The sequence below is a fragment of the Leptonotus elevatus genome, chromosome 7 (genome assembly GCF_054856555.1).
Source record: "Leptonotus elevatus isolate MCC_2025b chromosome 7, RoL_Lele_1.0, whole genome shotgun sequence".
Lineage (NCBI taxonomy): Eukaryota > Metazoa > Chordata > Actinopteri > Syngnathiformes > Syngnathidae > Leptonotus > Leptonotus elevatus.
Genome location: NC_141245.1, coordinates 8,242,651 through 8,254,810, shown reverse-complemented (window position 1 = coordinate 8,254,810; position 12,160 = coordinate 8,242,651). Strand labels below are relative to the sequence as shown.

General features: G+C 39.8%; 2 protein-coding genes across 3 annotated transcripts in view; both read left to right on the top strand.

Moving 5' to 3' along the window:
- The first annotated feature begins 433 nt into the window (after positions 1 to 433).
- LOC147170733 (uncharacterized) lies at positions 434 to 2,094 on the top strand. Its single transcript, XM_086080773.1, has 4 exons — positions 434 to 580; positions 724 to 803; positions 1,067 to 1,295; positions 1,806 to 2,094. Exons 1-3 carry the CDS (start codon positions 481 to 483, stop codon positions 1,289 to 1,291), a joined length of 405 nt encoding a protein of 134 aa, XP_085936899.1. The 5' UTR covers positions 434 to 480; the 3' UTR covers positions 1,292 to 1,295; positions 1,806 to 2,094.
- Positions 2,095 to 3,881: 1,787 nt separating this feature from the next.
- Positions 3,882 to 12,160, top strand: part of igsf11 (immunoglobulin superfamily member 11) — a 109,556-nt gene continuing 101,277 nt past the window's right edge. For both annotated transcript variants that reach the window (XM_086081525.1, XM_086081524.1), the window contains exon 1: positions 3,882 to 4,397. In XM_086081525.1, coding sequence (XP_085937651.1) covers positions 4,268 to 4,397 — 130 coding nt within the window. In that variant the 5' untranslated portion in view covers positions 3,882 to 4,267. The remainder of the gene's footprint in view (positions 4,398 to 12,160) is intronic.

The window sequence follows — 12,160 nt, the reverse complement described above, 5'->3', positions numbered from 1 at the left end:
GACGGACTGAAGCTAAACTCCTCCCACTTGTTTGCGTTGAATATGCTGTTCGTGGGTAAAAGGTTGAATAAAGTTCCCTATATACTGTATTGCGCAATTGTTGTTATTAATCAGTGAATTAATCATATATTTGTAATGCAAATTGAGCCTTAAACAACTCATCAAGCATTTACATTATCAAGAGACTTGTAATATTTGTTGAATGGATATCGTTTTTTTTTGTTTTGTTTCTTAAAATTGGTTACTTATGTTTTCTTCTGGTTTGATTAATTTATCTGGTTAAATTGGCTTAAATGTTGTCAGTCAAAAAAAAAGAAAAAAAAAGAAAAGTAAACTAAACAATTTTACATGTGCATTATAAAAAAGGTTGAATAATGCTATTTCCGGTCGCACTTAAACGCTTCCCGAAGACTTCTCGTTCTGCAGCTGGAGGTGTGGCCTGGTTGGGTCACGTGGTTTAAGGTGTGGTAAGGTTGGTTTATGGTTTATTGTGGTTCCTGTCTTCTGGTGTGCTTCGACTTTGCGGTCAGTGTCGTCGTCGTTTGGACTAGAAGCACGATGAGTTTCAATCTTGATGATGGTAAGAATTGAGTTCAGTTAGCTTTTGCATTTTTCTATTACCTAAAACGACCTGTCACTTTGATGTCTAACATAAATTTGAAGTGAAGTTGATTTAGATATACTGATTTTAAACTTGACATTTCCATGTGTTTACATTTACAGCAGTGGAGGAAAAGATGACGAAGAAAGATGCAAAAACGGAAGAGGTCAGCTGGCCTTGGTCAAAGAAAAAAGACGATAAGGTACATTATTCAAATTAAAATAAAACTATATGCCACATTACACAGGTGACATTATTAATTTATCTGTATTTCGATTAATATATATATATATATATATATATATATATATATATTTTTTTTTCTTACTGCCTTTTACAACAAGGAACAGGAATTTGTTACTGCCTCACCCGTATACTTAACCATTCTGGACATTGATGAACTGAAGAACGTTAACATATAATTTTCGACGAAAACTGAAATTGATTAAATTAGCATATTTCTAGGGTGACAGCAAATCCAGTGACAAGAAGAAGACATCAGATGGGAAGAGTAAAAGCGACAGTAAGGATGGAAAGTCTAAGGATGGAAAGTCTAAGGATGGAAAGCCTAAGGATGGGAAGAAAAAGGATCATAAGGATGGAAAGAAAAAGGATCATAAGGATGGGAACGGGTCGGACACCTCCACCTCGTCCTCTTCCTCCAGTAGTAGCAGCAGCAGCAGTGATTAATGAGGTGAGTCTTTATTTTCACAAGAAAGTTCTCATTTCTTTGTGGCGATATTTGAAATAAACAGAATACTTGCTCAACACTTGCAACATTCCTTTCACACCTTTTTTTTGTTTGTTTTTGTTTTACCACTATGCAGCCACAACAGGTCTTACCTGCTGTGGCACTTTGGACCGTACACGACACACCTTTACACTCCTATCTGTGACTATATATGTGTCCTGTGACTCGTTGCAGTCATTATCTGCAGCCTTTCTCTCAGTCAAACAGATCAGATAGCCAAGTCACATCGCCTAATGTTGCCTTCCCTTCTCTCTGAGGCTCGCAAAGACTTGACAAGACAATGAATGCCACTGCTTCAAATTTGGGGGTTGGGGGCATTTTGGTGCTTGTTAGGGACCACTGCTGGTGCCAGAATTATTCATTTCTGAAATATATGAGCTATAGCACTTAAGATGTACTTTTATAAATCATTTTATTTTCCTGCAGTAAGCATTGTCTTTTTTGTCATTGCAGAACTGATGCTTCCTGAGGGACCAGTCTGGTGTGCTGGCAGTGTGTGCGTGTGCGCGTGTGTTTAAATGCAGTTTAACTTTATTCTGTCTCTCACCAGTAACATGCTGGTCTGGTAAACCAATCTTCAAGTTCAGGATTTGACATCAGACGCCATACCTGAAAGGACTGTGCTTTTACCACTAGGTGGCATTGTTTCCTATTATTTTCTGTCAATCCAAAGTACGTTATTGATGGGGAATTGTAGCCAATCCGGTATTTGTATGAAATTAAATGATTGAAAATGAAATAACATGTTTGTCAAGTTGTTTTAAATACTGTACCTGCATTTTTTGACAGAGTGGATGATTTTCTTTTTTTTAAATACACCCGCAGACTTTTTAGAAATTATGCAGACAGAGCAAAGTATACATAACACATTACTATACAGCACATCTACAATTATTAATTCATCTGGAGATTATTTATAACTGAACTGACATTTAGTATAATAGATTAACAGATGTTTTGAATCTTTATTGTAGATAATAAAATAAGAGATTTAACGCCCAACCTCAGAATTGTGGGGCAGATGTGAGGACCAATTGTCCACCTTGAAGTAAATATCGTTGAAATATGTAAAAGCTGTTTTAAAATTACACGCTCATTTAATTATTATCTAGAAATAACTTTGAATAGGTCAGTCAATGCAATCATGATGTGCTAATAGGATTTGGTCTGAAAACAATAGCTTTGTGCACAGAAACCATTATTGTTGCTCTTAATTGATTTATATTTTATGAAGTTGGCGATCATGCCATTTAAGTTGTCAGATTTGCCAAAGTATTTAATTAAGGTATATAAGACTTCAAATATGTTCATTATGATAACGAGTGAGCAACATATGCTATGAAAGGGAGTTCACAAGGAGGATGCATCTGCGTCCTTTTTGGCTCAATCTTGATGCCAGACTTTCATGTATCGCCCCAGTAACCACGATTCAAATTATGGTTTGTTTCACTGCATTTGTGTCCCAGTACTGCCATGAGTGTCAAGCTCGTGACGCAACACTATTGTGCCTAGAGATGTCACGTTGTTGTTTGGTTTGTCATGTCATTTAAAAACATTTTACTTTCTGATATCACCATCACTGACATACAAATCTTGTTCAGACTTCTACACAACTTCCTGGAGCCAAGATTCAAACCCAGAACCTCAAAGTGCCGTACACTAGTGATGGCAAAATGAAGCTTCATGAAGCATTTGCGATACTTTTTCACTCCTCTAGATGGTGCTCTTGGTTTAAATATAAAGGCAAGTGCAATGAAAATGGATTACATTTGCATTGCATCTTTGAATCATGAGTGCCATCTTGGCAAAAAGTATCGCAAGTGCTTCATGAAGCTTCATTTTGCCATCACTACCGTACGCTGCCAACACTTACTAATTAAAAAAGATGTGTTTGTTGTTGTGTTTACCCAGACACGTCACACATCCTGTGATGTACAAAACATATGCCATCAAACACAGAATATAGCGTCTTTGATCGCACCCTGCTTATTTTCTTCAGAAGAACATACAGCAGAGTAGAAAGATAGAAAGCTATTGCTGGTGAGTGCAAATAGTAATACTGCATGAAACAGGAGTGCTAAACACGTTGTCAAAAACATTTGATCTTTTTCTTTTCCTCTGTCGATCTATAAACGCACCACAAGGGGGCGTGGGTACTTTTTCCTCCCTTCCTGGCGTCAACGGTCTCCCAGCAACAGCCCGACACAAGCCGCTTTCCAATCATCTGCCACAGAGGCATGTCAAGTGCACATAAACATTCGAATATTTACCGGATATTGAGCATATTACCAAATAATATACCAAAGCAAAAAGCAAAATTGGTACTTTTGTTAGAATATGAGTACGAAGTGAACGAATAAAGAATATTAAATTTTAAGTCTACTCGTGAATGGCCACACTTTTCAATATGTCATATTCCCCTCCAACCGGTACCGCACGCTCGTTTTATTTTGAATGACTTTAACCGGAAGCTGAGGTCCTTTGAAGTGACTTTTACTACCCATCCACTGAACCGCTGCAGATCAAGCGAGGAAGCATGGAGCGCCACAGGACGCGTTGGAGACACTCACCAAGGCGGCGCGGTAACGGTCAGTTTTGGACGGGATTCTAAGTCGCGTTCAGACATTTGTGGAGAGGTTCGCCTCGGTTCAACTCGGACTTTCCACTAACCGTAACTGAACCGTGACTGTTTGGCGTCACAATTTCACTGAAGACTTGGACTGATCCGCTTACCAAAAGGACCGGCATCGGGGGCACCAAGACGCGCCAACACGGGAGACAGCGGCCGGTGACCCGGACCGGACTGGACATGCATTGGGGCTCCTTTTGGACCACGTGTATGAACATTTCACTTTGTTTTGGGCTAACAAAGTGGCTGGTGCGCGCTGCGTAAAAACCCACTTGTTCCATGTCACATGCCATTACAAAGACGAGTTTTCTCCAAGGGAACTGATCGGAGCAAAATAACCGAACAACGCGGAACAATGGTGAAGTTTCATAACTCGGACCTATGGATAGCTTGGATGGTCGTTTTCTGCATGGAGGGTGAGTCTTCTTACGAAATGAAAAACTTTTTTTTTTTGCTGGCAGAGTGGTACCACACAGCAGTACAAAACGATAACATTGGCGGAAACACAACCTGCTTCATTTGAGTTTTTTGAAAGAAGAAGCCTAAGAACTTTATTTCAAAGCAACAAAGGAATCAAATTAGGAACACTAATTACGTAACAAACATCCATTTAATACAGTAGCAACACGCGGTATATCTATTTGAGAGCATTTAATACTTTTAATGTTATAATAATAATCATCATCATAATAATCATAATTATCACGTAAATAACTTATATTTAAAAAATAAAAAAAAAAGCATGTGGAACTGTGGCATTGGGCGCGTGCCACACAGCCCTTTGATCCCCCACCCAACCCTACCCCACCCCACCCTACCCTCTCTATCCCCCTTAATACTTATCTTACCCGGCAGTCAAATCCCCACATTTCCACCAAACTAAAGCACCGATTTCAAATGACGTTTCCTCAGCGTGCAAGCATCTCTGTCCGCGGCACTTTCGACTGTGCACGTTTTATCCCTTGCGCGCGTCCGCTTGTCTGCCTCTCTCACCCACGCAACGCAACTGTTGCAGATACACGAAGTGGGTGAGGAGTGTGTGTGTTTGAAAAAAAAAAAAAAAAACCACTAAGGGCTGGGTGGTTAGGCTGCGCTGGTAATCCACCCGATTAACAACAAACCCGCTGACCAGGCAGCACAACGCACGCGCATGTGTGTGAGTGTGGCCTGCTACACACATTTGTTGATTTAGCTTACTTCACTTGTCAGGTGCTGTCATTGAAAACAGGCAGGCAAGCAAGCGTGGAAGCACAGCGAGTTTGACTATATCATGTCTGAGAGACACTGTTCTTTCGAATTAAAATCGAACTAATGTTTTTGAACGGAAATAGTCCCGGAGTATTAAAAGACAGCTCTTTTAAAAGTACTTAACAAAGCTTACAATATATCAGAGGGTTAATATAAAATGACAATTAATTACATTTCTTAAAACACTCTCCAACTTGGTGCTTATCTGACTAGATCAGTGGTTTGATCGAACCCCAGGGGTTCGGTGAGTGAGTCTCAGCCGCGCCCGACTCGAATGATACATAATGATCCGCTGCAGGGAATTTAGTGCGCTTAGTAGTCGACCTGTGGCTGTTTGCGATGGTACGTCGTGTGATTTCTTTATTATTGTAATCCCCTCAAACTATCTATGTCACACACAAAAATAACATAGTTGGACCGGATATGTGCTATGTCATATGAATTCATATGTATAATGAAAACTATGGTGTTCCGCAGGGTTCAATTCCAGGGCCACAGCTGTTTTTTCATTGCAAATGATGAGCCTGCGTTCCATCTTAAGAAAGCAGAGCTGGTTGTTTTAAAATGCTCTATACACATAGAGTTGAGTTGCGTGATGGGAGTCAGCGTCCTAACTGCATGATTTGCAATGCTACGTTTAGCAGCTAGCTTATAATAAATAATATATACTAGCATGGATAGCGGTCTCCAAATATAATAATTCATCACTCCTAAAAAGGGCAAGTTTTTTTCCTTAAAGAATAGCAATACAAAATGGTGCTTTGAGCGCTGACCATGTCCCAACTCCCTGTCAGCTTTTCCAATGGACCATATTGACACATACACACGCAGACACGGCCTGTCAATTTGGATGTGACAGGCTTGGTGTTAAGATTGAATTGAGTTGTGATTGTCGCTTGGCTGTTCACTTATTTAGCCGTATTCCTCTACAGAGGGTGTGTACTCACTTTTACTCAGGTTCTCTCTCTCTCTCTCTCTCTCTCGCTCTCGCCGCGCGCAAACCCCCCCCCCCCCCCCCCACACACTAACTAAGCTTGTTAGATTGGTTCAGTCTGGGCTATTGTGTAACAAAATGGTTCAGATAAAAAAGACGACACTCTAGCCATTTTTCATCCTTCTAGTCCGTCCGTGTCCGAATGCAAGTTTTCAAGGCCACTGATTGAAAATCAACACAAGCAGTTCCTCCTCTTCTTCACTCTTCTAGTGTCTCAGTGGGGAGTCACAAGTGTGTCTATAAATAAATTCCAGTGTATTGATTGTCGTTGCTTGTTTTGGCTGCGTGTACAGACCTCAACGCTTTGCATGTCACAATTTATCCGTAGATTGATCGTCTGATTATGTCAGCAGACACTGGATAGTTTGTTGCGGTATTTTGTGACCTTTGCTTTATTTCAGTGGTAACTTGGCATTATGAGCAGGGTGTTGGCACTACCCCACAAATCCCAGATAAATGTGTTTTTCTTTCTTTCTAATGGATACTGTATGTCTACAGTATTTACAGTATTTAATACAGACCAAAGAATTAACTAATTTGTATAAATTTACTGATAGGTGCCGATACCAATTTGACGAATATCGGTATTGACCTTTAAAAAAAATCCGGTGGCCAGTAATAAATCACTTTAAAACTGTGTTAACTTCAGGGAACTATTCATAAAAAAAAAGCACTTAACTTTATAAGAGATGCTGCTGACCCTGGGAGTTGAACTTTCAGTTCGAATTTTAAAACAAAGATGTCTATTGTATAAGATAAACAAACAAATAAAGAACATTTTACAAATCTGAAATGTTCTTCAGTAAACGTACATGCTTAAAGACATTCCAGCAAAGTTAAGAGTTGGAGTTTGTATTATTATTTTGGTATGCCAATATTTTCCCTTTTCGTGAAAGTAAATATCGGTTTACGGCCTCATTGACTATAAATAATTGTTATCGGTGTCGGCCCTAAAAAAAAAAATTGGTCTATCTAATATAGATCAACTTCATCTAAACATCTAAATGTGAAAACCTTGGGTTTTTTCATCTGGAATTTGATCAATGATTTTTCTGGAAGTTGCACAGAAACTCAATTGACAAGTGTAAATTTGCAGCTTGTTGATGAAGTGCCATCTTTAAGTGTGAAAATGCAATTGACACTTTCACAGTGTTAATGCTGAGGTGTATGTGAGATGAAGTAAAATTTACATTTAGGGCTCAACACAACTCTGCCCCTGGTCGCCATGGTGACCTGTTTTTACAGCCCTGCTGAAATGACCTTGCCTCCTTAAAACTGGCCCGCTTAGACCGGTGTTAAGTGTGCTGTAATTTCTGATTCTTAGGGTATTTTGACCAAAATATCTGAGAGACATTTCATTTTAAAATGTGAAAACATTATTAGCGCTCCCTTAAGTCTCCTTGAAATATTTGTTGTTGTTTTAGGCCTTATGAAGGGAAGTTTCCAAAACAAGAAACAGCGGAGGCTCTATGCTCTTAAACTGATTTGTTCAGCTACTGTCACAATGAACCCCTCATGGCGATATCAGCACAGAGCTGCTCTGTGCTTGTTCCCAGGCTTACTGTTTTCACCCAGAACAACCCTCAAGGGGGTGCGGGCAGAACCGACATTGAGCTTCAATCAATTGAGCACATTCAATTAAAGGGTGGCTTCGAACTTTTCAACTATGTCCCGCCGAGCAATTAGAATTTTACCGGAAATGTTGAGATCATCCAACAGCGCACATGACATTGTCCGTGTGTTTATACAACAACTCGGGGTGTTTGCCGAGCTCTTTGGCATTCAGGGCGTCGCGTACTGACATCAAGCTGAATTTGCACTTTCTTTGTGAACTTCATAACCTTTCAAAGTTTGAAAACACGCATCTAGCCTGGTGACTTTTGATCAGTCTGTCACTCAAACTATGCAGGATACTAAATACTTCTATAGAAGGCAGTGATGAGCTGCACTTTAAACCACAATTTTGTTTGGTTGAGGGGACACGTGAAGTATTATGAAAGCATGAACATTGTGTGAGAATGTTTATAGAGCAATTCATGTGCCTGCTTTCCATTTTTAGGCTGTGCTCACACGTGTAATTTGGTTCTCTGGTGCGGAACAAAGCAGAAGATGATAAATAGTGCATAAAAAAATATGGATAAAGCTGAGTGAACAGTGTTAGTGGCATGTTATGATTTTCTCCCCCGAATCCAGAGACTTTACTAATTTGCCTACTGTATTGCTGTTCAAATTTGTATGTTCTTCGCATTAATGCGATTCCAGGCAGACGAAGTGTCATGGATCATCCAAGGACTTAGTTGTCTTAAATGTGCTAGCCATGTCACTTTTAGGTTAGCTTAGCACTTAGCATGACTTTGTCATCTTTTATTGTTATCCCTTCGTGAGTATGACACTTAAGAAATATATCTTATTTTATATCTTATTCGCCGCCACGCTGGAATGATTACTGATTTAGGAGCGAAGTAGTTATAGCTTTGTTTTACATTTATTATAAATGTTTTAAGGCTCCAAAACCCCTCACCACACAGTTTATACACTTTTCTCATCGAGGCATTTACATTTTCTCTCATTTCTCTCTTGTTTAAACATTCTCAATGTTCAAACCTTCATACATTTGATAAAAAAACGCACATTACTGTAAAAAAAAAAAAAATGCATGCAAAATTGCACTAAAAAAATCAGCGAAACAGCGAGGCCGTAAAAAGTGAACTGCGTTATAGTGAGGGAACACTTAGTAATTTAAAAAAAAAGTCCTCCTTTTTGACATTATGGAAGTGGCCACTCTACTGATATTTGATGTAAGACTTGGACTTGGTCTGACTTGGACCAATACCTAGGGTGACCATATTTTGATTTACAAAAATGAGGACACTCGGCCCGGTTTTAAATAATACTCAAAGCTAAAGTTCTGGGTCACTGTTACTCCTCAGGACCATACATGAACACTTAGTAAAAGTGAGGTATGTAAAACGCTGACCTTTTAATTTATTTTTAATTTTTTTATATATAAGAATAACACGCGCACACAAAACTTGCTTTTCTTTTTTTCTACACCCCTCACAATCAATTTAGGAGCAATCCGCGGCCTACCAGTTGCGGTAACTCGGTGCCCTGTGCCTCTCATTCATCACTCAACGAAAACTGGACATTTTTTAACGAATTTATAAAACCCCCTTCGAATGACTAGACATAACCTTGCCAGCAAGCTGAATTATTGCAGGATTTGTTCACAAACACGACGGGAATCATCTTGTACTACTCCCGTGGATCCGTTCGCAACAGACCTTTTTTAGGTTGGACCAATCAGGCGTTGTTTAGGGCAGGACATGAAGCTGTGACGAAACCAGGAAGCGTTGACGCTGGGGGAAATAAATAAACCTAACATGGACAAATGGAAGCTGCAATTAATTCTGTTCTCGCAGAATTACTCACCGTTTCTTTGTTGAACAGCAAGAGGCGATTCGTGCATTTTTATCTAGCTGGTAAAGATGTTTTTGTTTTCCCCCCTAAGACGAGACCGAAGACGACATTTTCATCCATTGCCGTGATTGGTCAAAACAAATGTGTACAAGATGCCACTTCGTCCAATCAGCTCAAAGTATTGTACAGGTTGTCCCGCCTTTCCCGAGCAAATCACCGTGGAACAGTCCTAGATTGATATTGTTTAGAACTCCCTTGAGTGAATCACAATTATCAATCTGGCTATTGCCAGGATAGACCGGACACGAAAGTGGACATGTTAGGGCAAAAGAGGACGTTTGGTCACCCTAGCAATCTCAGAATTCATTATCGTGTCCACTTTGTGATATCGTCACCTGTAAACAGCCTACCATAAATCACTAATCGAGCAGTACTATAATGGCAGTAGACTGATATCAGATGAGACAAGTCAAGACTGTGCAGAGTAAAAACTTTTAAATGCTAACTTTTTAAGTGTAGGTTGAAATGAGACCAGAGAACCAGAGCTTGGAGAAGTGACAAGCTGCACGCACATTCTTACATCATCCCCCTTTCTGTGGATGAAACAAAACAAGATGCCTTCTTCCAAAGCATCCAACTTAGAAGGTGCCTCTCACTGAGCAAATCCTGCTAAAGCTGAATTCATGTGATAAATAAATCCTCTCGGCGTCAGTTTTATCTGATAAGCAGCATTTTCCCACTGCTCTTTCCGCCTGCTGCTAAAAAGGAGCAGCTGGAACATGAGTGTTGGACAGATGGAACTTTCCACCTCGATTATTTTTCTCACTAAAAATAGTCTGTCAAAAAATTAAAAGACCGCCGGGACCGTTGGCAGAGTGCATGTTCGTGTGTGCATGTACGTATGTTTTGAGCGACAGAGGTGCGGAGAGCTTCAGACGACGCGGTCCTCAGATGACGGCGGCAGCAACCGTCCTGGGAGTGTGAATGAATAAATGATAGGCAGATATTTGGAGGAGGGAAAGCGCAGCAGTCGCTCCGTCATACAGCCTCTTAAGCACACGTTCAAGCGGGCCCTAAAGGCTGCTCGGCAGTTGGCCAAGATTCTGGAGCAAACATCTGACGCGGTCACTGTGGTTTGGGCATTTGAGGTTTTCACTTGGTTGTACCTTTTGTTCAGTGTGTCACATGGGAACGTCATGAGCATACCTGTAAACGTAGTTTGAATGATAATCTGATTATTAAATTGTCTGCATTTGACATTCTTGGTAAGGGAGTCGGACTCCATAACAAGCCCATGTTTTGAAACGCATTCAGGCTTGCTGCTGCCTAAAAATCTGCGAGGACGTGTATTTGTTGTGCGCGGTAAGAACCAGCAACTAGCGACATCATCACTCTTAAACCCAAGTCTGAAAACGATGATTTCTGCAATCCTGCAGAAACGCTTTGCATTCAGATGAGATCATCTCTTAGATTGATGCTGCTTATCAGTTGAGATTGTGTGTGTGCGCGCGCGCGCTCTGGTCTCATAAATATTTAGAGCCATCTCTCATGTCATTCACACCTTGCTGGTTCGGAAGCTTTGACAGGATCTTTGCAGATGGGACCTCAAAATCACATCAGTAACTCGAGGGACATTTTGGCACGTACAGTGTTAAGCATACTGAGATGATTTAAAGAATTTTATTTTTACATTCTCTTAATGGTGGCTCCATGATCCATGTCAATTGACTTTTGTGAACACTCCGCATGACATATTGCAGCACGCGGACAGTTTCTGACAGTTGAACTCTGGCATTATCAATGAAAGTTGCAGTGTTTTTCATGGTAGCATTTATGGAAGGAAATGCTTCTGGGCACACATGAAACCACACGTGTGTGCCAACAGATTGTCTGTGTCCCTCAGTCCACACACATATATATATATATATATATATATATATATATATATATATATATATATATATATATATATCCCCCGGCAAGTAAATTACAGTTGATCCCAAAGGATCATGAGGTCCCTGGACGGTATTGACTGGTTCCAGTGGTTGGTTCACTGGCTAGTACTTGCATAATGTTCTTCAACAGGGCTATTCAATTATTTATTTTAGGACAAAGTAGAAACTATTCAAGTGAACTGGAAAATAATGATAATAATAATAAGACAAGGCATTGCAAAACAAAACAAGCTGTTTTTGTGAAAGCATTGTTCTAAATTTGAACCACCATAATAGAATTAAATAGTGTTTCCAATTGATTTGAAAGTAGCTTACATAATAATCAGAATATTGCCAGTTTTAACCACAGATAAAAACCGGATGTTTGAAGATAAAAAATAACAAACCCTTGGCAATCCTATCCAACTAGTTAGGCAATAGTTATATAATTATTTTTCCAACTGCATGTTTTAAGGTGTAAAGCAGACTTAGCATTTAGAAAATTGCTAACTTGAGGTGTGTTCTGTTACATTTCATTAGGGATTTTAGGGGTTTTATGTCTCTAAACAACATAACATATGCT

Excerpts from the sequence above, each read along its gene's own strand:
- LOC147170733 (XM_086080773.1), top strand. The coding sequence starts at position 481 with ATGGTTTATTGTGGTTCCTGTCTTCTGGTGTGCTTCGACTTTGCGGTC. Across the intron at positions 581-723 it reads GAGTTTCAATCTTGATGATG|CAGTGGAGGAAAAGATGACG; the intron begins GTAAGAATTGAG and ends TTACATTTACAG. Across the intron at positions 804-1,066 it reads CAAAGAAAAAAGACGATAAG|GGTGACAGCAAATCCAGTGA; the intron begins GTACATTATTCA and ends GCATATTTCTAG.